Source organism: Tyto alba, unplaced genomic scaffold, assembly GCF_018691265.1.
Source record: "Tyto alba isolate M040663 unplaced genomic scaffold, T.alba_DEE_v4.0 Super-Scaffold_10, whole genome shotgun sequence".
Classification (NCBI taxonomy): Eukaryota; Metazoa; Chordata; class Aves; order Strigiformes; family Tytonidae; genus Tyto; species Tyto alba.
Window position 1 is genome coordinate 6,355,443 of NW_024881262.1, and position 26,283 is coordinate 6,381,725.

A 26,283-nucleotide genomic window follows, 5' to 3' on the forward strand; every position below is an offset into this window, starting at 1 on the left:
CGTGGGATTGAGCCTTGTGTTAGGCATTACAACAGGCTGTCAACATCTGAACCAAGACTGAGCCGCTTTCTGCAGCACAAAGGTGGGAGCCTTCCATCACCTGAAACCCTACAGAGGGCACCAACCAACCGCCCCAACGCGTGGCCAGACTGAGAGCGGTGACACTTGACGGTGGCCCTGGGACATGAGTCAGGGGCTGGGTTCTGACTCACTGCCAGGGACTATTTTAAGAAGTAGGCTCACAGAGCTCGTACATTTAAAATAAGCCTGTGTAACTGTGGTTTCCTGGCACTGAAAGCAGTGTCCGTACAACAACTGATTAGCTACAGCGCCAGCACCTCCTGCAGATCATGCTGGTGGAGACGGTGGCATTCAGGGTCAGCAGAGAAGTGCTGTGTCACCTCCGGACATGGTGGCAGCCTCGGCAGCAGTGTCAGACACCTCCATTCGGAGCAGTCATTTTGCCTCATTTTCTTTCATAGAATCATTTAGGTTGGAAAAGACCTTTAAGATCATCGAGTCCAACCACAAACTTCACATTGACGAGTCTACCGCTAAACCATGTCGCTAAGTACCACATCTACACATCTTTTAAATACCTCCAGGGATGGTGACTCAACTACTTCCCTGGGCAGCCTGTTCCAACGCTTGACAACCCCTTCAGTGAAGAAATTTTTCCAAATACCCAATCTAAACCTTCCTTGGCACAACTTGAGGCTGTTTCCTCTCATCCCATCACCTGAATGGATCTTCTACAGGTTTCCTTCACATGCCCAATACTTCTGTTTTCTCTTGAACAAAACCCTGGTTCACAGACTGATAAATTTTAATGTCAGGCAACCATTACAATCACATCGCCTGACCTCGGTTGTGCAAAATGCAAGCATGCCTTTGCTGAAGCTGCCATCTCCCAGTACATGAAGCTCTGGCATGGCCCATTTTAAGACATTCCAGTCAAATGTTTATCTTGTGGGTATAAAAGCTGCAGCATCCTCATTAAAACCAGAGACATGTGGGTTTAATAAAATGTAGGGTACTTTTTAATCATGAAGATTCTTTCCACAGACTTTATTAGTCCTCACTTTAATTGAAAATGTAATTCTAATGTAAATAAATCTTTGCCCTATTAATACTAAAGGAAATTATATTTTTGTTGAAGGAAAAAGAGGGTTAAAAGTCAACGAACTAACAGAGCTAAAGGACATTAAACAGAGCTTATTTATTATGCATCACGCAAGTGCATGAATCATTCATGCCTACGAGCACCAAAGAGGCTCCAGCCACGAAGCCTGCAGAGCCAAAGGCTTTCCATGTCCCCCCAAGCACTAAGCGTGACACTCCTGCAACCCCCAACATCGAGCTCCCTCTGGGCACGTACCCGTAAAATCTCTCTGCAGATGTAGGCGATCCACTCCTCCTTCAACGTATTCCCCTTCGTGTTCTTGATGAGGTCAGTGACGGAGCCCGCGCCGCAGAACTCCATCACCAGCTGCCAAAAGGGAACAAAAATGCAATTACTGTAACGACACCGACAGCATCCTCCGGGCTGCCCGACCCCAGGGCAGGACCCCGACGCCGGCAGCGCAGCTGCACGGCCAGTGGGACATAACCCTGAACCTGTCAGCTTGTCATCCATGGGGTTTGTGTTATAAAAATTAAACAATAAAAGGCTTGAAAGGCTTGTTGCTCTCCAGAAGGTTGGGAACGAGAAACAGGAATCAGTCCGGTTCGGTAAATCAGCAGGGGAAACCATGAAATCTCAGAGCCCACTGCTACATACCCTACTTTATACTTATGATCAACGTTTACTATCAAGAGCAATACAAGCAAAACTCTACCTCTTGCATGCAAGTTCTTCAACTCTGAAAATGTGAAGGCAACAAGACCGATGTTTGAACGTTTCCTACAACCTTAGAAACCAGGTATGTTTTTCAACTGTTTGTTTTTTTTTGTTTTATTTTGTGGTTTTTTTTAATTTACCGGAAGGTCTTCGGTTTTGATCATCTTTTTGAGCAGAAAACCTTCCTTGAGGGGAAGCTTGCCATGCAGCTTCAGGCCCTCTGGGAGAGACCTGGTGTCCTACTGCTCAGGCTGGTTCAAATGAGACTGGGCATCACCGCTTGTACCACTTCCAAAGTTTCACAGTGTCAAATATAGAAGCACAAGGATCTAACCCAGGCCCAAACTTAATCTTGTCATTGAGCAACTGTGAAATAAACCTTGTAAAAATAGCACGGGATGTGTGTCTGCCTCCCAGGGGCATCACGGATCCCCAGGGCGTGCAGGAGCCGTCAGTGTGCTCCAGAAAGCGAGCACAGCCCGCGTACGTGACAAGCTTCCTCCGAGACCTGTGCAAGTGTTTCTCTCCGATGTGAAACCACCGTGTTCTCCAGTTAGATCAGCGTGCTACTGAAAGAGATTCCCTTACAAGTTGTGCCTTGCCAGATTCTTCAGTGTGCATGTTTAAAGTTTCTTATCACATGAAGCTTACATGGCATTTAATGTTCTCCAAGCAAGTGACATCACTTTATTAAAAGCATAGGCCAAGAGGAGAAGAGAAAGAAACTGCAGAAGGGTTACTCCTAACCAAACTGCTCAAATGCAATGATTTAAAAGACTATCATAAATAAATGATCATAAAATCCAGACATAGTACTGCTGTAAACCTTCAGGTTAAATAGAATACTTGAGCAGACCATACCTTAGTTGGCTTTGACCACGCTCCTATCTTTAGATATTAAGTTTCTCTTCTCTTCCTAAACTGGCAGCTGAAAAATTCTTTGTATATCCCTCTTACGTCAGGAAACTGGCTTCAAGGAATAGATGTGTGCCTAGCCAAAGACTGCCCTGTGCAAAGGCAAGGAACACTGCTGCAACGCTTCCAGCTCTCCCACCCCAGCAGGAGACCGGCGATCCAGCTGGGTCCCTGGGAAGTGGCCGAAGTCATGGGTTACTCATTGCTCACCAAATGGGCAATAATGGAACAACTGGTTTCAGAGTCGCTTTTCCTCTTTATTCCCTCTGAACAATCGACACGTGGGGAATATCAGCATCTGCACGTGTTTCTGATTAAATGAACATTTGGGATACCATGTCAGCAAGCTCAGAAAGGAAAACCCTGGTTAGCTGAGCCAGCCACAAACACTTTCCAACCCAAAAGGCTGCCCTCCCCAGTCCCCTTCCATGGAAATTCATCCACAGGCTTTCAGCAGGGTTTGGAGCAGGAAGGGCATGCTAAGCTATGTACAGCAGTCACAATGCTTAAAAGATGGAAGAAATCCCATTAAAAGTACACAGTGCATCCATTAATTTGCCAGATTATCTTTATGGAGCTGGCAGTTCACTCGGTCCTCTACCCTGCCCTTGATTTCAACAGAGCAAAGATTAATTTTATACCAGCTGGTGAATAATACAGCCACCTGCTGATGTATCCCAAATCTGTAATTGTGAAATCTCCTGCAGATTAAAGAGAAAAGAAACAAAGAGAGGGAAAAAGAAACTCTCAGGGCGAGTGTTTCCAACTCGCCTTTTTAAGAGCTGCAGAGTCCTGTAGCATCCACAGGACAATACCCAGCACCAGCAGATCTCTGGCTGTACCAGCAGGCTCCAGGTCTGGTTGGGCAGGGGCCACAGGGACTCAGCAGTACAGACGTGTTTCTAACAGCAAGGCACTTCCCGAGAGCTCTGCCACGAGTTCTCCAAGAAAACAAGCAGCAGAAAGATGAGGAGGGTGCCTGAGTATCTCTGTCCGCAATGGAGAGCTGATGGACACCCGATGTGATAAACCACCACATCCAGAAGGTTTGGATGGAACCTTCCTTTGGAGGAAAGCTGGTTGCCGCGGTGCTTAGCGGCATTGTGATCCCCGCACGCTTTTCTAGTTTCCTTTGCTCCTCAGATGGAAGGATGCTGCAGAAAGTCCCAACTACAACTCACACAATGGGGCCTCCAAGGAGAGGAAGCGCAGATGATGGCTAAGGAGTTGCACCAAGAGGCCAGGTGAGACCTCACCCACCGCACTGTGTCCTGCTGGGTGGTGGAGCCCAAGAATGATAAATGCTCATTGGAGCAGGTACAGGAAGATGGTCAGGTCTTCTCAGAGGACCTGAGGACTTGTTCAGCCAGCCAGGGGATGGATGGCTGTGCGATACGACTGTATACTGTCAACAGGATGGACTGGTAAGCACTGGAGAGGGAGAAGAACAAGGTAGCTACTGGCATACTATCCATATATCAACACCCTATGGGTATATTCAGGTCGGAAGCCAACGAACAGCCTTCCAGGAGAAAAGGGAACAAAAGCTCCAGCTGATTTTATGGCAAAGCTTAGTATACTCAAGAATGGCTTCAAATGCCAGTTATACTGAGATACCTTCTTACCAGTCCCATGCCTCCAAGTGAGTGCTTTGCCCTGCACACACTTGCATCATTACCAATCTTGTGAAAGGATGAAGTCATGATGGGGTAAGACAATAAACTTGAAATGCAGATTGAATTTCTTCTAACCATAATTAAAATTATCATCAAGATGGGCTAAAGGTAAGATCATCTTCTGAAATTTAATTTGCAGGGCCATTTATTCAAGAAGTATTTTTAAGTACAGTTCATTTAGCATTTACTTAGCTCTTCATATCAGAGTGACAGTAAACTTCATAAACAAGGCATATTCAGAAGCAGCTGCTGTAAAATCTCTGTGCCCTGTTGTCTCACGATTATTTTTTTGTTTAAAGAGCCTTCACAGCTTTACAATCAACCACCACTTTCCCCAGTTTGGGAATGGCTCTTCTCTCCCTTCTTCGACAGCAGCATCAAACTGCTCTTGCACATGTTTGTAACTAAATGACTTGCCTGGCTGAGCCCTGCCCTGCACCTCCCTGAACTTCGAGGCCAGCCAAGCAATTTGTGCCCCTTGGAGAGCTGGCGGGCAGCTGCGGCCACGTGTCCTGAGTGGGCTGAAAGCTTCAGGCTCAGGGATGGCAGCGAAAGGAGCTGGGCTCGCAGTCTTGCAGTGTTTACAGCACTGATATCGCTTTGAAGAGGAGTGAGAACGAAACAGCGTTGGCTTACTCAGCCAGACAGCAGCAGAAAGCCTCTGCTCACCCCAGGCTCTTGCTCAGGGGCTGGAGGAGCAGTCCTGCTCCCCCCGCACCTCCCCGGGACTAGAGAGAATTACAGCTCAACCGAAAACTGTTCCCTTTCAAATGTTTAATGATTTAATTCCTGTGACGTGAGCTATCAGCAACTGCCCAAAAAAATTCTTCTGTGCCTATAAGCAGATTGAGAGCAATCCTGCTCCGAGCTGCACAGGTGCACCCCAGCGCTTTGATGGCATGTACTCCATTTCCAGCAGAGCCTCGCTGCCCCTGTTTTTGCCCCCGTTTTTGACCTCCAGATCCCCCAGTGTGACTGTGTTCACACCACCCTGCAGCGATTCAATGGACCCCTCAAGGTTCAAAGCGATGAAAAAAATCACATTGCAACTAGGCGGTGACAGCCCTGAGCATCGCATGGCTGCAGCACTGCCACCCAGACTTAGCCTCTGGTCCTACATCACCCTAATTCCTTCTCCCTCAAAACTGCCCCAGATCACCCAGCTGCAGAGGCCGCACTAGAGGCCACCCCACCGTGCTCCCCACGAGCAAGTATTTGGCAACCTGCCGATTAGCAATTTTTCCCCCTTTCATGCCAGATGCAGCTCCGGGCGCAGGCAGGGTTGCCATGGCAGCCATCCATCAGCAGCCAGCGCCGCTGATCCCTGGGGACCACGCCGGGTGGGCTCTACCCCGGGCTGCTGCCAGCTGCTGCTCAGCACCCCTCAACTCTGCAACCCCCCACTGCATGGCAGGGCTTCTCTGTTCCTGGTTTCAGCACACCCTGGATGGCAAGGGCTGATGACAAACATCCAGCTGAGCCGCACCCCTGTTGCCCTGTGGATGTGTCCTGTGTGTTAATGAATGGGGATGAAGCACATTCCAGCAGCTGCCGGGGCGAGTGATGTGCTGGAGAGGTGGCCTTCGGGAGGGGGTTACCTCCCACATCAAGTTCACACTTTGTAATGAATGCCCCATCTCCCACCACAAAAAAAAAAAAACAAAAACAAAAAAACAAAACAAAACAAAACAAAAAAAGCCCAAACCAACAAACAAAAAAAAACAAACAAAAAAAAACCCAAACAACCCCAAAATATCTCAAAACAAACCACCCCCCTGGGTTATGTACAGCCTGGTAACCCATACCATAGATCGGAGATGAGCAAGGGGAATTCAATGAGTTTGATTCTGAGAAGCAGCAGTTAACTGATTAACTGGGTCCTCGCCGTCCCCTGGGTCATTCCCCCAGTTTATGCAGCTCACCCTCTCTTTGGCCACCCTTGCACCACAACAGGCTCCCCCAGCCAGGACCCCTTTGTCTCGGTTAGAGATGGGCACAATCCATCCCAAAGGTCCACAGCACTCCCAGAAAGCAACACTTTATCAAACACAGGAATAAGCCTACCTCCTATTTTATTTTAAAATGTTCTATAACTATGGAACATAACTCCCTACGATTTTCACTGCCTTTTTTTCCTAATGCATCAGATTTGTGATGCACACCTCCATTGTCATTTGCTAAAATATCCTCCGTGCAGCTCTTTAATTTCAGGAAAACTCAATTGTTTAGTAAGCTCATCTTTCAGGGCGAGTGGCTGCTATCAAATGGAGCAGCAGCACCAAAAGACCTGCTCATCACCGCTGCAGAAGCGATGACAATACTTCATGTCAGAAGCCTGCCGCGTTTTGGAGAGATCTTAATCTCCACTGAAAGAGCTCCCTGTTTTTTATTTCCGTATCAGCCTCCTGGATGTCGATAAAAAGAATTACTTGGGCATTATCAGAAACCGTTTTATTTCAACAAAGGGCCAATGAAAAATAAACAAGCCTTTATCTGTGCGGCAAGACTGATAGAGTTCGCGCAAGTCCTAATTCAATCAGATCCTGAAACAACAGCTATTTAACACAGCGACACCCGCACACTTCTCCTCCAGGGCCAGGGAGCTTTCTCGTGAATACCTCCACCAGTCCCAGCGTAGACTTAAAAAAAACCCTCACACCCCAGCACTCTTCAATGCAAGAAAAGCAGCTTTTGCAAAATTTTTTTTTTCACTAGCCCATAAGAAAGGCACCAAAATTGAGATGTAGTGATCTGGAAGGGAATTTAGATTATCTAGTCTCCCTTTCCCAGGGAGCACAGCTGGGCGATGAACACCTTCTCCCCGCACACGGATGGGTGACCCACCAGGAAAACCCAGGTTCTCCTCCCGACTTTGGGCATCTGAAGGTGATACACGTACAGCATCCTCTGCTCTGCAAGGATGATGGGGATTGACGAAAGAGCCTCTCTTAATCCAAGGAGCTTTCTACTGAGCTTTCCTTTTTTGGAAATTTGCGCTGCTCTGAATGGGTAAATCATTTAAAACCCATTATTTTTTAGCACTTGTATATGCCAAGTGTTCTTTGCACTGGAGTTGGAGGAAAGAAGAAAAAAAAAACCCTCTTCCCTGGTCAGACGATGCTGTGTAAAAGCACTGAGCAGAGCTCAGCTCCGGGGAGGGCTTCTCTTGCTATTGAGGGCTTTGGCACACAGTTGATGGGGCTTTTTTCCCCCCAGGCACTCCAGCACCACAAGGGGAAATGTTGTGGGTTGGTTTTCTGTTTTACTTTTTGTTTTTAAACAGATTATAAACCAGCTAAAGCCAAATGGAATTTCATGGGATAAAAAGGCATTTTGCAGCTTGACAGCTTTCTCCTTGCTGAATCCCAGGCCAGCTGCAAAGAACGTATTTTTTGAGAGTTCCCACCAAAAATAACCCCAACACCCAAGTAAGGAAATCCCCTGGAGCGCAAACCCCCAAGTCTTCCCAATAATTCATTGTACCAGAAAGTCTCAGGTAACAAAGCAGTGCAGAAGCCCGTTGGCTCCGGTTTTGTCCCAGGTGACATGGAGGAATGTCCTCCAAACGCTGCTGGTTCCCACAGCCACGCTCTGGCATGTGGACACAGAGGCAAACAGCTGAAGCCACTGAACCTTTTGCTAAAATAAAGCCTAGATTATACAGAAACTAACGGAAAGAGCGTTCTGCTGCTCTTCAGCATATCCACAGCCTCCTAGATGAACCACAGATATTTGTTACCCAAGAAAAATTAGGCTCTCGCCATCTGCACAGAAAACTTTGGAAACTACCCGTGGATAATCTAGAACGAACTGATTTATGAGACCATGAGGAAATAAACGCTATTTAGACTACAGGACCACACCCAGATTGTTTTATTTAAGCTAACACAAAGGTATCCTTCCCTTCAGCACTGCCCTGATGAAAGCAGGGTGTCAAACTGCTGCTCAGATGCCCACCGGCGCTGCAAGCTGCTGCTCCACAGACTCAGATTAGCACAGCCGAGCTCAGAATACAGCACAGTAATTAATATTTCATCCCCCTTACAGCAGCAACCGGAGCCCCGGCCTGCGGTACCTGCTGCCCTGCCCGGCCCCCCCGAGCATCCGCTGCCAGCGAGGAGGTGGGCTCCGATGCTCCAGCTGTCTCTGGAGATAGACAGTGGATTTAAACTCTATCCTCCGCGGTCTGGGAATGCCAAATTAATAACTGAGAAGCCACTGAGACAAGGGAAGCAGCGGGAGGAGGCAGGCAAGGATTTATGGAGAGGCAAAGCAGCTTGCAGCCCTTCAGCAACATGAGGCACCTTCACCGAAATGGCTGAACAGCCACAGACCTTCCTGCCCTCCCTTCGCCGTCCCCCTCCTCTTTATTTGCCTGCACTGGCTTCATGAAACATTAAGCACAAGAAGCAGTGCCGAGAGCTGGCAGGAATCACACGTGCCCAGCATCCCCCCCGCAGCCTCCATCTTCCCAGCAACGCTCCCGGCTCTCTCCAACTGTTTTGGTTTGTTTTTTGTTTTTTTTTTTTAATGCATTTATTTTCATAGGACAGAATCATTTGCAATTGAATACTGAAACAAAGATGTTGTTAATAACAATTCAGAATAAAAACATTTTTATCATCGGTCTGCAAAGATTTTATGGCAAAAATGGAGAAGCATTTTGCAGTGCTGGAAGAGCCTTTTCAAAGCCATGACTTCAAAAAAGATGGATGCAAACCAAGGTTTCTTGTGCAATACAGGTCGTGGTAGAAGGACAACAGGGAGTAAATAATTTCCGTCAAAACCCAGTTATTTAAAAGAAAAGAAAGCAACTTACCCAGAGCTGATCATCCATTCCTGGTGGGTTCTTTTTAATAAAAGCACCATAATATGTAGCAATATTTCGGTGGTGAGAATACTTCTTCAGCATGTTAATTTCTTGTTTGATCTCTTCCTCTTCATCCTGGGATGAGGCGAAAAGAAAAGAAAAACAAACCCAGAGGCACTAAGAGATTGCACTTCACAGGCTCCCAGTTATCTTTGTACGTGGGTGAAATTCCAAGCACCCCATTTCCGACCGACCTCTCCCAACTCTCCTTGCCCCATTTTTTACAGCCATTTTTTGCAGCAGAGCCCTGAGGTCTGCACTGGAGACTAACGGATTGGCTCCTTGAGCAAAAAGCTAAGGAGAAAACCCATGCTTTGCCACACTCCCCGCTGCATTTCTGACCCCTGAACTAGAGAGATCGCCCAGCAGTGTGGAAAAAAAGGTCACTTCTGAACGGCTCAGATCCTGGCGTCTCCTCCAGAACAGGATTCCGAAGGTGCTGGCAGAGTTTAAGGCAAGCAGCAGTCCTCTCGCACGGGTTAGTGACCCCCCCATCCCCATGTGCTGCTTGAGCAGCTGAGTACCTGCAGGCCTAAGTATCTCCTGGAGAGGCTGGCCAAGCAAAGTAAGGTCTAGCCGGGAGCTGAGCCCTCGCTTGGAGACATACACGCTCCCTGACCAGAGGTGCATCAGGGCCAGACTTTGGCATCACAGTCAAAATAGATGTTTTCGGCACTTTAGCATTCTTCCATCTTTTTAGACTAACTCCTTTATAATTCATATTGTCATTTACATCAGTCCTGCGTTGCTCTGAAGCACAACCACACTTGCATTACCCCAGTAATGCATCCACACACCCTCCCAGACCTATCAGAGGCCCAAGAAGAGGGTTTTCTAAAAACCATTGCACGGCAGAAGTGCTCTTGCTGTCCGACACACTGCTCTTGCCCACCCTCAAGGCAGCAGAGGACACCTGGGGACACCAGGTTGCACCATGCAGGGAACAGGCAGATGCTGCCTGTCTGCAAACCCTCTGCCACACCAACTCGGTCCCGGTGACAAGCACCACTCCCAGGGGCTGTCCCGGCCCCTCTCCGTCCTGTTTACAAAGCAGCAATAGCTGAAGCAGGTGGGGCAGGGGAACTGCACCGGTGCCTGTTTTGATGTCCTACCTCTCTGCTTTCACAACCATCAAACATGCCCTGGTTTTATTTTAAGCTGACCAAATTCCAGCCTGCTGTAATTCCACGGGCCGTGGAGCACCAGCCAGCACCTTGATGTCAATGAGCTTTATTATAAAAGGACCAGAAGGGCTGTTACTTCTTTATTCTTCTTTATTACACTGGTGTCCCTCACCTGCTTCATTCCAACTTCAGTTTTACGAATGGGCAAAGGACAAGACACCGTGGTGAACAGCGAAGCTGCAGGGGCAGCTCTTCTTGAAGAGTGATGCTCCCTGACCAGGTGTCACGCAACATGGACAGAAACACAGCTTTCTTCCCAAACTACCATGGCAAGTAATTTAATGACTACAGTCTTCCCGAGAGAATTCAGGGAAAAACAATGAAAGTAAGGACAGAAGGAATAAATAAAGGAAGTAACTAGGTGGAGCTTGTATAAAAAACTTCCAGTTTTACCTTTGGTAAGAACATGGAGAGCATAGCACCAAAGAGGACGAGGAACAGGTCCAAACATTATAAGGAAAACCCAGGGGACTATTCTGAAAGACTTCTATCACCTCTTTCCTTCAAGCAGTCAACACAACTTCGCTTGTTTTTATTTGCCCAGGAAACCAGGGAATATAACAGTTTATCAGGCCCCAGAGATTTTTTTTTTGACTGAAGCCCTTTGCAACAAAAAAAGCAGCTGGATGCTCAGTGGTGCTGGGAACAAGGAGGAACCATCAGTGCAAAACCCCACCAGCTCCTCCAGTACCACTAACCAGCTCTTCAGCTGTTCTTTGCCCCATGCCTGACTCTCTAGGAAAAATGGAGATGAGCTACAGGACACTCGCTCTTTAGGTTGAAGTATTCAAAATGGGAGGGAGAAGACCCCCAAGCCAGAGCTGTGGATGGCACCTGAGGACATGGCCAGCCTCAGGGGTCCCCAGCCCAACCTCCTGTTCCAAGCAGGACTACTGCCAGCAATCACCACCAGCAGATCCAGCAAGGAAGGGAAGAAAAAGGAATTATCTCAGCGAGCTGATGTAACTACTCCGGTCCCAAGACTGACAAAGCCAACAGACCAGGTTTTGCCGCCACACTGTCTCCATCAATCAATTCTGTTACATCGATCACTGGAAGTAGGTCTTGCAGCATACAGCAGGACCAGCCCCTGGAAAACGAATCCAAATTCTTAATTCAGAGATAGTGGCTGCCCAAACTGATCAAGTGCTGTAATTTGAGGGTCTCTATGCTGCAATCTTCCCTAACACCTAATTAGCAAGAGCGTAGATGAGTTAAATAAAGCATGATGATGCTCAGGAGCCTTTGGGGGTTGGGATGAGATGCTGGCAGGGAGCTCATTTAGAACACGGGGACTTTACACTCCAAAAAGTTCCCGCATGAAACTGCAGATGGCTATGGTTGGGATGACCACACTAGTTCTGTTCTCTGTGGGCTTCTGAAAGACACATTGTCATCAGGGACATCCTGGAAAAACAGGTGGGATGGAAGATCTGGATAAAATGAAGCAGCAGCAGCACTGAAATTGGTGCGTGTCAGGAAGTGGTGAAGGACTGGAATGGGCGTTTGGGTTTTCACCAGCAGTCCTCACCCTGAGCCTGGACCAGGTGCCAAATGTGGCTGTGGGCATGATTCAGGGACCAGCTTTAGAAATGACTCCACAAGTGAGTCCCAGGACCATTGGGTGGCTGGAGGACATGGCTCTAGATCTGACTTCAGCATCAACAGCTATGAAGCACCGTCAGTCCCCTACCACGTCACAGGTTTGCTCTGCCTTCGCTGTGGTCATCACCCATCTTGCCCAGGCCTGGTCCTGCCCTCTGAGCAGCTTTCTGATGGTGACTAGGGGCCGGTGGCATCCCTTCAAAGGACATGGAGGTCTCATCTCTGCACCTCAGCTGATCCCAAATACCGCCTGCTAGATAGCTGCTTCTCTACTCACACAGTATTGGGGTCACCTGCGGCTGATAAGACACCCCACAGGGTATTCAATGGGGTAGGAGAGAGCTGAAATTCAGTTAGGGTGTTGTGGTTTTTTTTTTGGAGGACCGAATTTAAAAGTTTGCACATTATGTATTAAAAGAAAAATAGCTGACATGTTTTAATATGGCTAACAGCAGCTTAAGGGAAAAATAGTTAAAGATCCAAACAACACATCCCATGCCAAATACCTGATTTACTACCTTGGACTCTCAGAGACCCTGCTTTGGAATGTAAAGGTTTAGCTCGGGGACATCTACTTAAAGACGTCGCTGAAAATATTGTTACTGGGCAGGATCAGATTTGGTGTACTTTTCACCAACATCTTTGCTGGGAAGTGATGATATTTTAAAACCACTGAACTCAGTGTGGACTCAAATTCAAGGCCCTATTTGGCCTCAAAGTAATATTCTGATTTCTCAGCTTAAATTTGTTGTAACCTCAGACTTCAGCCCATGGGAATCTCTCTGCTATTTGTGCCATAGGGTTATGTTTGGTGGGTCTGCCCATTCCCTTAGAGCCTGCTTCCCACGAGAACCAGATAATGCAAGTAAACAGAAACAAATCTCATGCACATGTATGGACTTATTTCCACGCATCATTTCACCTGTTAGCACAAAAAAAAAAAAAGAATCTGGATGAAGGTTTTGTAGATATTAATGCCACGCAACATCTAAGGTATTTCAAAACATACTCCTGAGCCCAGCTGACTGCTTCCGTGGTGAGTCAAATCTGTATCTGCTGAACTCCTGAAAGCTAATTAAAAACATTAATTCAAAAAATAAGGTGGGTAGATTGGGATCGAGTCCTAAATTGTGAAATGTGTTATTCCAGTAAGAAAAAAAAAAAAACAAACCACACAACAGTGACAAAACACAACAAAACACATTCTTACTCCCAAATCTGGCATTGTTTATGTAGGCAGGAACTTTGGGAGGTATACTACTTCACTTAAAAAAAAAATTTATTCCAGAAAAAGTATTTTCATGTCACCCTCCTGAATACATCTCTTTAGGCTTTTAGGGATCATGGCAATTCCTCTCATTTTTTATTTTGTGGCCACCGGAAAATGGTAAAACCATTCTTTCCCCTAAATCCTGTTACTCATTTACTAACTTGTAAATTCTTGGTCCTCTTAGTCTGATACAAGTCCCAAGAGAGCCATGTTTCTGGCACCAGGGTGGTGCATTTTTTCCTCTTTATCACTAGGATGAACAGGAATAATTTAACTTGCCTATTAAAGTTATTCGTAACAATACCTGCACATAGTTTTGGTGAACAAAAGCTTTTCAGTGAAAACCATGGATTTGGAGAAATTGAAACGTGTTATGAATACACGATCCTGTTGCCACAATTTTCTTCAGCTTTTATTAACGCATTCAAAAGAGCCACTGCTGGAACTGGATGTTGCTTTGTTTCAGCATAAAATTACTTAATCTCCAAAACTCTTCCAGATTTATTTTGCTCTCACACATTTATTAAAACCAAAACCTCTTAATGGCACATTTCACATTAAGGCAAAGGCGATGTGCTTCCCAGGAACACAAATCTTCCACCAACCCCCACATGTTATCATACCCTGTCCCCTTTCCCCTCTTTATCTTTAAGGATGCAGGAGGAGGATACATTACCCCGGTGACGTCCATAACCTTAATAGCAGCAAGCTGGCCTGTTTTAACATGACGACCCTGCAAAAGAAAATGGAGAAGTTTGTTTGTTTTGCTTGGTGGCAACGTCTTCCTCACAGTGAACAATATCCTTAAACAATCTCCTTGTCCTGGCAGCATCCACACCTTTTTTTTTTTTGGCTTTTTCAGGAGTATCTTCACAGCAGCCATGATGGGAAAGCAATTCCCTCCATTACAATTAATTAGTAAAGGGCCTTCAGTTCTGTATTTTCCTGGCAAACAAGTGCTGGAAATATCCTTTAATGCTCAACCATGAAAAAAAAACAAAACAAACCAAAACAAACCCAAAAAACAACAAAAACCAAACAGCTCAGGCCCTCTCCTGAGCAGAGCACGACTCAGTTGGAAATGGTCTGCTGGAGCAGTGATGATGGCAACGTGCTGGCTGGGGTACACACACGCCACGGTCTGTGGTCCCCTCGTGTCCCAGCCCCAGCTCTCACAGACCTGGGGACACACCGGGGACTCCTAGCCCGCAGGGCACCACTTCACACTGTCCACTAATTTATTTATTGTGCAACAGTCTCATTCAGCAGGCTAGAGAGGTTTTTAAAATTCAATTTGCTTCTTGGCTATGGAAGCGACCCCCTCTTCAGCACTGGCAGGGAGCGTGCGTCTAGATTTGATGCTCGAGAGCCAGCGCTGAAACAGAAGCTCCTTGACACGTACGGCCTCTTCAGTTTTCAGCAACTGAGATGGGAAAAACTCTAAAAGAGCCCAAACTGTTGACAGGGTCTTAAAACCAACACAACCGCTATCAAGCAGGCCAATTCCCAGTCTTTCCTCCTCTCCTGAGAAATGGACCACCCAACATCATATCAAAATCGCTCAGATCAAATCATTCCCCCCATTGCCATCTGAGGGCACGCACTCTGCTTACAAACTGAGCAGTGTCAGAGGGGAGGATGCTGCTTCTCCAGGAAAACCAGGAGACGCAGATCCCGGCAGGAGAGCTGGTAGGCAAAGGGAAGCATCCCTATTTCCCAGTCACTTCTTACTACGGGAGCAGCCCAAGGCCCCATCACATGAGATACGGTGTGGAGGACACGTAGGGAATGGCAGTTCCTGCCCTGCAGCATTGATAATTAACAAACCAAGGACACAACGAGGAGCAGAGGCTGAGAGTGGTCAAGCTGCAGCATGACAGAAACAGGGAAAAATAGGAGCTTTTCCTAAATTGCAGGCTCCTCTGCACCCACCCCCCCACCAGCATGCTTGTTGATGAGCTGGGGCTTGTGCCCAGGTTTCCCAGCCCTCCTGCAGGTTAGAGATGGTCTTTCACACCATCTCGCCTCCAGCAAGAACCCCAAATTACCAGACACGGGGACATCTCCCCAGCCTTTTGGGCTTCCAGGCACGGCGCTGGGGACCAAACCCACGCGCCGGCTGCGGAGCAAGGCGGCATCGTCCTCTCCAAATTTATGACTTCACCAGGAAGCCAATTCACCCACCAGGGCTCCAAGCTCATTTATTAACACAATTTATATGTCCTGAGCAACCGCATGTTCTAACAACGGAAGAAGAGCTTTATTTTAAAATGTGCAACATAAAAGATAATAAAATAAAGTGCAGCCCAGCAGCACTGGGCTGCAGCTGAAGCATCCATCCCCTGGATGCGGCTGGTGGGAAGGAGGGGTGGATTGCTAGACACCATCTATTTAAGACAGTGTCATCTGCAAAAACAAATCCTCCCCTTCCTAAATTTATCCTCGTTTGCTTGGCCAGGAAGACCCAATGCATACCAACTCTTTAATTAAAGCCAACAGAACATCAGCAGGGGGTACGCTCGGACACCACAGAACACTGCATCTTCCATGAAATGGAACAGGAAGATGCAAAAGCAAGTTGGGGCATTTCAAGCCACGTATTGACTAGTTATACTAGCCTTCACCTGACGTATCACCACCTTGGTTTGTATTTTAAGAAAATGCCCCAACCTTGCCGTGGTGAAGAGCTGCTGCCTACCTCCAGTACGGGCCAAGGGGAAGAGGAGCCTTACGTGCCCACACCACCCTTCTCCCAGGGATCTACAACCACCTCACACCTCCCAGGTATTTAGAGATGAAGGTAAGAACTTAATACTGTGTAAGCATTTACCAAAACAAAATAAACCTCTTTGAAACATATGTTAATATAGGCCATGAGGGACACTTAGTCATGCAAAAATCAGGTGAAGTAGAACCAATATTTAGGCTAGAATCTTATTATAAAGATTTGCTTTTTGTATAGTTTGTTCAGTGATGGATGGGAGCTTCATCCCAGCAGATTTCCATACAGGGAAACTGGTCATCTCCTCAACAGTTAACTGTCCCTTTTAATTCATCGTACCTAGTGTTCAACATTGATGCTTGCCATGAAACCATCCTATGTAGTTTAGAAAAAACAGCTGGTTTTCACCCTACTGCAGGCATTCTTGGTTTTGCAATACAGACAGACGGGTTGGAGAAAGACACTGAGAACTGAAAGTGGTAGATGCAATACAGGAATAAAATCAGCATGTGACCCGTGCACATTAAAAGATGTCAGGGCAGCAATAAACCCTTTTGACAGCTTTAGCCACCGACCGTCTACTGCACATTGGCCAGGCAGAAGCAAGAGTCCATGCCCACAGGTTGGAAGCACAACCAGGAGCACCGGTGCCCCTGGAGTGTCTCCAAAATACCCAGCTGGACCCAGCAGTGGAGACACTTCTGTCAAAGCCAAGGCAAGCTGAAATTGTTAATTAATGAGTGGCAAGAGCTGTACTGTCCAGTGTGAATATTGTGCTGCTGTAAGGAAGCTATGAATGGGGATTGCAGGAACAAGACCAGGAAAAGCACCAGAGAGTCCCTGTTGCAATGCTTTTACCTCCTGCTTCCACCCATCAAAACTTGTTGGCTTTTTACTTTAAACCATCGCCACAGCAGGGCCCTTCACTAGAAAACAACACAATGATCGAGCCCCAACTCCTGCTCCTGGGGTCACCTCTGTTCCCCTAACAGCAAAGATATGGGCCAAAACAGGTAAAACTGCGAGGCCTTCACGGAAGTTCAACAGAAATTCTCTGCTTTCTCAAAATTCCTCCTTTTTGGTGCCCTGGTGCTTGGAACCTCACCCTGGGGATGGTGGAGAAGTTGTCAATGCCCAGAGGCAAAGCCTTTAGGAGGATGAGATCCTTCCAGGCTAAGGCAGGCACTTCTGAGCCTTCAGACCACACCACCGATGTTTTTGGTGACAGGAGGAAAGGAAGCCCGAGGGGAGCAGCAATAATTGGAGCCACTCTTGCCCCTCCTGTGCCCTCCTCACCTCCTGCCTGCTTAGTAATCTAGGCCAACATCCCTCAGTCATCTGTCTGCCTGCAGAAAAGGAGCTGATACGCTCTTTAGCAATCCGTAACATTTTTGTCTTCTCGCTTTCTCCGTCTCCTGGCGTTGTTCAGTGTTTTTCTACTTGGTGGTGGTGGGAGAGCTGCTTCCAGCTGCCTGTACATAACAGCATCCTCCCAAAGCCCAAGCTGCCACAACATCCCAGCATCCCACCACCAGCCCCATCCCACCGCAGGGCTCAAACTTCTGCATGCCATCGCCTTTGCTTTGGACATAAGCATGGGTTTACCCACCCCTCCCTTCCCACTCACACAAGGCAGTGACTGAACGCTCCAGAAATTCAAGGAGAGGAAGGAGGAGATCTCCAGGAGGCACCCTCACTGCCCCAGCTGGCTGTTCACAGTGAGCACTGCAGGGTTTGAAGGACCACCGCCAGCATCATCTGGGGTACGGTTCCTGGAGGTCTCAAATACACAAATATTCCCCAACACCTCCCTGCTCTTTTCTCCAAATCAGGTTTTGCATCTGGCTGCATGACATCCTGGCTGAACTGCAAGATCTGCTTTCATCTTCATAAATTCAGCACCATTACAGATGCTGTAATGGCTGTGACGGTGTAAAACAAATAGGAAGAAATCAGAGCTACTAAAACGTTTTTCCCCTCTCCAGACTTGCCGTCAAGGTTCACTTGGGTATAAACCCACATTTCAGCCTCAAGATTATTCAAGCGTGAACTTCAAAGCTGCCAGTTTTTAATTAAACATCCATCTGAGCATAAATTCATGCTCCTAATTACTCTCAAAATGTTATATCAACTATCACTAACTTGGTAATGTCAAGTATTAGGACTAATTTCTGTGAATGAGGCAGGCACCACGAGTTTTTTCTTCAAAGGTTGTGGTCCTCACACTCCATAAAGCATAATGGGCCAGCACACGACGGGAACATTGGTAAACGCTTTTAAACGTCAACTGATGCATTCAGGCATTACATTTACTAAATAAACCCTGGCCTCAGTATCAGCCTTGGTACACAAAAACTGCATAACCTGGCCCAAAATTCAAGTCTACATTTTAAGGACAAAAAGATGATGATTGATTGCTGCTTTTTAAAATTTTGTTTACACAAGCATGGATTTCACCTTTAAGCAAAACCTGCAGTTTCTGTACCCAGAAATGTATGCCACCATATTCACTTAGCTTCAGCTGTCTGCTCCTGTTCATTCAACACAGTACATGGCCCACCACCTGCTTCAACCAGCGGGACAAAACCAGAATTGTCACTCTCTTGAGAAAAGCAGAGCTCCCATTTCCTTCAGTTGGGCAGAGCATCGTCTCTTAAACCTCCCAGCCAGGGCACTCAGCCTCCAACCCCCCCGTGCATACACCGTCCCCACAGCAGGCATTTAATGGAATAACCCTACTGCATGTCTGATACTTTAAAGCAGAACACCCGGGATCCAGCCATTTTGCAACGCCCTTAGTCATGTAACATGTAAATATTAAAACAAGTGGGATCAGGGCGCTTTTGCAAGGCACTGCAGAAATTCTGACACGAACAGCCTGGCTGGGACCAGACCACAACGCCACCACTGAGAAAGTATAACCCGAGGGACACTGTTTCATACAGAAATCCCAGTAAACTGAGACAAATAACAAAAAGTCTCCTAAAAGTCTAAAGATTACCACTTTGGTAGGACAGAAGCCTCCAAACTAATATTCTTCCATTACGTTTTTGTTGCAGTTAAAATACCAAGCTGATGCCAGCAACACAATGGCCCTTTCTACTGGCCAACTCCTGCCTCTAATCCATGCCAATAGACAGCACATCCTCGACACCACCAGCTCCAGTACACACGTATTCTTCCTACAACAGGAACGGCATGGGAGACCAGAGATTTTACCAGGTGAGAAACCATCGGTTCATTTTTCTATGTTAACATAGCATTTTTGGTATGTGCTACGTACAAACAACTCTTTGTCAAGCCCTGCTTCTGCAGGCACAGTGTCAGGGTGTTCAGTGTGAGTGTCACCTCCTCTGGACTCTGTTTCTGCATCCCAGACCTTCTGCAGCAGAACAATCCTGGGATGGGCCACAACTTCACGCAGGTCCCTGGTCCGGGTCCCGCCAGTTCCTTATTTTCCTGTAGTTCAAGACAATTCACAGACTCAGTCCAAGAGTTTTTAGCATGAAAGCACTTTAGCACTAACTAATTGCATCCATTTTTTCCTCCGAGAAGGAGCTTTGCCTTCCAACGGGAGCTGTGCATCTGAACTTCAATCCTGCAGTAAATTAGACCATTTTATAGCACCCGGTGTGATTTGTTCTCCACTTTCACAGAGTATAGGCATGATTATGTACTTCATTTCCCATTGAAAACAATCTTGAGGGTGCCAAAACCCCCCCCTCCAACTAGTTTAAGAGGCGAAAACACTTAGTGATGGAAAACCAGGCTTATTCTAGTGTGAAAATTCAGCAGTCTCCAAAAGAAGATGCTTTATAAATGATGTACTCTAGCTTTGCACTTGGTTTACACATCTCTTCAAACATACCTGAAATAAATCCATGTCTCTGAGAAGGTAATTAAAACATCAGACACTCTAAATATCAGGTCAGCATAAGAAAAAGTGAGTCATATAACAGGATGGGAAAAATGTTTATTTTAACAAAGAGTAAAATATCTGTTTGATTAAAACAGAGTGATCATGGGCCAAACCTTATTGTTCCTCTCTGCACTTAACTCCAGCTACTGGCAGGGGGATTTCAAGCCAGGGGGGACTCAGGACAACCCTGCAGACTGAGGACCAGGTCCTCACCTTGGCCAGGGACTCAGCCCCATCTTGCTGCCTTTCAGCCAAACACTGCAGCAAACCTCTGCCCTTCGCAGCAGGAGCTTGTGCTGCCCTTTTTGAGAGAAACAGCATGACTGTGATGGATGGCAATGCAATTCCCACCAACGGCACAAATCTCCACCTCTTCATCATTTCCTGGGTTCACAAAGAGCTTTGCGAGAGCTTCCGAGCGACCCCCAAGGCACTGAAGGACATGATGGACTTAATGCAGTTCCCTTCCACTTGGGGCAAACTCCACCTGCTTATGGAGCTCCCTAAAACACCCCCTTTTCCCCCCAGGCTTCAACACACTCTCTGCAAAGGGCATCCATCCTCCCATATACACAGCAGGCCTGAAGCTCCAGCGCTTTGACACCAGAAATGGAAAGTCTATGAAAAAGATAAAAAGGTGCATCAACATCTCATTTGCTGGCCAGGTGATGCTTCCAGAGTGGCTCCTCCATCCTCCTAAGCACTCCTGAAGAAAGCTGGTTGCTCACTCAAGCACAGCTCCCTACCTCTGGCCAGCCTGCTGCCACCCCTTGGGCTGCTTTTGGGGAGCAGACGATTTTCACTGAGCAGGACAAGCACAAATTTCACTCATAGACAATCTTCCCTTACACCTGTCGTCTTTCCCAACATTTTAAAAAGTGAAATCCTGGAAAACATTCCAAAAACTCAAAGAGAAAGAAAGTGGATTTTTTTTTGTTTTTTGTTTTGTTTTGTTTCTCCTTAGCTGGGCACTTTTATTAATACTGTGGTTTGTACTGAACAACCAGAGCTTCCCCTTGGAAAGGCATAAACCCTCTCTCCCAGCACAGACATCTCTAATTGCACAGGGCCAAGCTAATGCCCTGTGTTGACTGAGCAAAGCTGACCTTTGGACTGAAGTATTTCTAATCCTCTGTATCAATCCAAGCTCTGATCGGGGCTGTGCAGCTGGGAGATCCGCAATTCCATTACTGCTGCTCCACAATAGGTCTGACGCTAAGTAAAGATGGCAGGATTATTAGATTAAAAAGCTAAATTGTTAAATTAGCATATTATTCATCTCCAGAAATAACATTCGCTATAGCACATAGGTGAGCAAGGCTACAATCTTATATTCCCTTTTATATATAAGGGAAACACATCCCTTACACCAATGTTTGCACTTATGCCATACACTATCTCTTTTGTAGTTCAAAGGAGGCTGGAAACAGCCACCCTCCTCCAGCTCAGGAAGAACTGAGAGGTTTCCCTCTTCCATGGATAAAGGCACAGGTGTTAAGAGGTCCTAAATCAGCATCAGAGATCCCAAATCCTTCCAGAAGTTTCTGAGGACAGTTCCTCTAGATGTGGCTTGCCCCCCTTTCCATTCCCACTTGGAGAATGGATCCCTGGTTAGAAAGTGTTTCCCCCCTTCTCTGAGGCACTGCCACCACTTCCAGCAAACTGGCAACGGGGGGTTGCTTATCTGCTTCACATTCACACAAAAGACTGGGCAGAGATTTTGTCCACAAGTGTTTGAAGCTGTAGGTTTTGAAGACCTGTGCTTCATGGTCACAGCAAACCTTGCAGCAGACCAGATTTCAAGATGTTTCTGCCTCTGGCAGGGCTTGCCCAGGACACAGGACCCAAAACCACTCTCCTAAGGGCGGTCAGAGCCTCAACAAAAGCAGGTCTAGGCTGGAAGGTGAGTGGATCGAGAATAACAGCATGGATCAGACAGAGATAGAGCTCAACAGCAGAGAGCAAGTACACCGAAAGTGGGTTTAGGGAGTACCCTATGGAAACCTGAGGCACCAAAGGACTAAGGGGAAATTCCTGACAAAGGGCAGTGTTTAGAGGAAAAAAAAAAAAAAAATAAAAATGACAGTGACTCAGGAAAATAATCCCAGAGCTGGTCCCATACTGAAGGCAGCAGGATTCAAAGAAGCACCGGTGTGATGGAGGAGGAAAGGGATGCTGCTGGTTACTGCTGGACCCCTTGCAACTTCCCCAGGCCCCCCCCCAAACTCCGCTCCAGCACCCCCAGCACAGGCAGGGCCGGCGTGGTGGCTCCCAGCACAGGGACAATCCCCACGGTGCTCTGCCAAGGGGAGCAGCCCATCGCCTGCAGCCCCCCCGGGGCACTGGGGGTGCTCCTTCCCCCCCAGCACAGCCCGTCCTCCCTTTGCCCCTGGCTGCTCTGCTTCTCCCCAAGTGCACATTCTTGCAGCTGAAAGAAGGCAGTACAGTCTGTTCCCAATAACATTAGTTCATGACAGCCATGTTATTACCACCCTTTAACACCCCCACTGTGCTTCTGTTTCACATCACTGCCTATTCAACGCTGCAGTATTCATAACTAAAATTAAATCTCCGTTCAGGAGACCCAGAAGGCATCCTTTCACACAGGCCACATCTCCAACAGCAGAACCAGGTTGCTCTTTCCAGTGAGGAGCACTGAGACATGGAGGGAACAGCGCTGCCTATGCGTGCTGGGACCACCCCGTCCTCTAAAAGGGGACTCTTGGCTCTCGAGGGTGGCCCAAGAAAGACCCAGCCTCCCTCAATGGGCCAGGCCATCCCCCCAGCTGACACCTTCAGACCCTTGCTGCTGGACATGCAGCCGGGGACCACCACAAACCTGGCCAGGTCTGGACCGCAGCAGGGAGCTGTCACATCTGCAGACACTAAGCAGACCCCCTCATTCCCACGTGCTTTTGCTGTATGTAACCCAGTTTGCCCCACAGCCAACCGTTTCTTACACGGTCCCAGGGCACCTTGGCCTTATCATGGCCATGACCCCACCTGTTTTGACATTCAAACCCAAACTCCAGGATGGGCCCACCAGCTTCAGGGCACCAGTTCCCATCACAGGTGAAGCTGGCTCTGTGCTGGATACAGGAACAGAGATCTCAGGGCACCAGGGAGCTCTCTAAGCCTTTCCCTGTAATTACCGGGGCTGCTCATGACCTCGGACCATCTGCTTTGGGATGGGAGCGAGCCGCTGTGTCCAGAGCTCAGGGGCAGCAGCAAGGTCTCCACCACACGATGTGCTTTGGCAGGGCTGCTGCTGTTTCTTCTGTATTTGTCGAAAAAACCCCAGTCCTTTCAAAACAGATTGCTCTTAACGTGCTCCCAGCTGCAGGGCAGACAGGGCTGCAAATGTGTGCTGCTGCCTCCCATCGCAATTCATCCCAGACCACCAGACAGATGTTGGTACCCCTCAGTCTCCTGGTACCCCATTTACCTGTGCCACATGTTAAACAGCTGCATTTCAACTCATGAAGTTTCACCTGCTCTTTAAGCCAGGCCCCAAATCAGAAACTGTCTTGCAAACTGCAGCTGAGTTAAAAAATGGCCCTTGTGGAAACAACACTACACATGCTGATGGAAATGTGGTTTCTTGAAACACCTCTTCAGTGCCATCTGCTTGACTTCGGCTCTAGTTTCATAGTAGCAAGATCCAATTTTGGAGGTGGCATGTAAAGTGCAAGGTGGTTGTTCAACCAACAAACAGTGGGGGGAACCACCTCCCGTGAACCTGAGTGCTCAGCATCCTCTCCGGCAGCAGGGCTGGATGGCACTGGGGGCAGGAGACAGCCATGGGGAAGCCAGGTAACAGAGTTAACTGTTACCTAAAGTTGATCAATGTGTTCGGGGTTTTTTTGCTTGTTTGGTTGTTTTTTGTTTGTTTGGGTTTTTTTTGTGTGGGTTTTTTTTTTCTTGGTTTTGTTTTTTGTTTGGGTTTGTTGTTTTGTTTTGTTTTGTTTTTTTTTGTCCCTGCGTAAGGAAAACTGAGTATGAAAGAAAGGCCAAATCTGTTCTTGGTGATTTCCCAACCATTTAGTCCAGGAAATTTAACTCCATGGCTGTCGATGGTTTTCCATGAAGTGCTCCCATTGCGTTGTCCAGGGCATAAAACGACTGTGTCCACGTCCACGTGAATTACCCAAGCTGACTGAGCAGACCAGCCTGCTTTCCCAACCCAAGTTTTTCCTGTTCCCTCTGTTTCTCTGTATAACTGCAGGGCAGCATTTCTTTTATCTCAGCTCACAGTAGCACGGTATAGCTGTCTACGCTGCCCCACATCCCCATGTTTCCCTGCAGACATGATGACCCTGGATGAGTTCCTGGGGTCCTGCCTCAGATCTCCCCGGATTTGATCACCAGACACTTCAGCAGTGGTTATCAAGCAGTTAAATGGGGCTCTCGTCCCTTTCACCCCCACCTGCCCCGCACCTCTCAGCTTGCAGAAGGGTGCCCGAACACAAACCCACTGAGTTCTTCTGTGCACCAGCCCTAATGCCCCAAATCCAGGAGAAATTTGGGCTGAACTTCTGATGTCCAGTCCCACTGCTGACAATGGCTGAACCTGTACAGCAGGAGCCAGGATATTTGTCTGGCACCTTGAACCAATTTCTAAGCAAGACATCCTTAAAACCCTTCCACTGCCTCGCTTCTTGAGTCTCTCCAGTCCTGCTAACACTTGAATCAGTTGAACCATCTTGATTCCCAACCACGTGGCGAGGCTGACTGACATTTGAGCCAATTCGTACATTCAGGCTCTGTACATTCATCCCTCGTAAGCAAGACTCCAAGACCCTGTCTCAGAGCGGTAGAAATAACAGAAGGAAGCTGATAAAGGCACTTACATTTCATGAGGCTTAGGGTAAAATGCCACATCTGCCAGCTTTCAGATATAACTCTTGGGGTGACTCAGGTCTTAGCATCAGGAAAATAAGTATGACATAAGTAACCAACCCCACATCTAGTGCTATGGAGGGCTGAGGTGGTCCCCTCAACCCAATGATTTTGTAACTTGAGATACTGTGGACCCCAATGTTGCACATTTCTATCTATGTCAGCTCAAGTACCAATTTTAGACCTCACATACTTGAAGGCAGGTGGGCATCACACTCTCTTTTATCTGGAGTTGCCTCCAGGGATTTTGCCTGCCCCGTTCAGCCTTGTCAACTTACTGTCCATCCTATCCTACTCCAAGTCACTTAGTAGTCAATAAACATTTTGCAGTGCCTATGTTCTACTGATTTAAAAGACTCAGCCATGCCTAGAGCAATACTATGTGATATACATACTAATTTGGCTGTACACAGCTATATCAAGACTTTCATGTTGTCCGCTGCTTTGAGCAAGTCAGGAATTGGGGAGCAAATTTTTAGAACTGCTTTTTGGAAAAGGGAGTCCAAGAAAGGACATGTAGACCCTTTATCCTTATATTTGCTTTACGTATGTCACATGCATTCGCTGCTTTGTCTGGGATAAAGATGGGATATATGACTCTGCTGCCAAACAGCCCCACTGCGTTTCACCTTCTAAGCCAGCCTTGCAGGTTAGGATCAACAGTTTACCAGCAGATTAAATTGCATGATTTTCACAGTTTTTCACTTTCCAACCCTCCCCCCTCAAGCAGGAATTTCCTACCCTTACACTGGCTAGGTAAAGCTTTTCTATTAAGAAATAAGGCAGCCAGATCACTGCCTTTCCCTGCCTTCCCTGACAGACCTGCAAAATGGACCGCAACGCATGCAAAGGCAACGCTGTGCCGTCCTTGCTTGGCTGAGGACCCCCCTCCTGAGACACCTTGTGCTCAGTGGTCTTCATTTCTCTGCAAAATGGAGAAAGGAAAGGAGGGAGCCCTAAAAGACACCCCCAGAGACCCACACACAATCCCCATCCAGCCTCACAGCAGGCAGCAAAGCCGAGGGGGGGGGCTTTATCCAGAGATTTGAAAGCAGGGAGAAGAGGAGGAGGATTTGGGATTAGCAGGGGAAGGTTAAGCAGGTACCAGGGATTGCATGAGAACAATACAGCTCAGGAGCGAGTGGGGGGAGGCCAGAAAGGACTGAGTGTCCCTGCTACCTTCGAGGGACCAGCCCAGCACGTCGCTATTTGGTAATTAAGGGACTCCAGCCACTGCCCGACATGGTTATCGATGCAGAAGGGCTGCCTAGCCATTAAGGGTCCTATTTACAGAGAAATGTATAGACACAAATCGATGCTGTACAGTTTAAAGGAACCGTCTGAAGGCTATGGATTTTACTCGCCGTTATTTGCGAAGTAAAA

The 26,283-nt window shown here is 47.4% G+C and overlaps 1 protein-coding gene across 10 annotated transcripts in view; it reads right to left on the minus strand.

Annotated features, from left to right (window-relative positions):
- The window catches only part of TNIK (TRAF2 and NCK interacting kinase), a 165,071-nt gene that overhangs the window by 64,585 nt on the left and 74,203 nt on the right, over positions 1-26,283 (minus strand). For all 10 annotated transcript variants that reach the window (XM_042799493.1, XM_042799516.1, XM_042799509.1 and 7 more), the window contains exons 3-5: positions 14,037-14,093; positions 9,251-9,376; positions 1,379-1,489 (exon numbers count right to left, since the gene is read on the minus strand). In XM_042799493.1, coding sequence (XP_042655427.1) covers positions 1,379-1,489; positions 9,251-9,376; positions 14,037-14,093 — 294 coding nt within the window. The remainder of the gene's footprint in view (positions 1-1,378; positions 1,490-9,250; positions 9,377-14,036; positions 14,094-26,283) is intronic.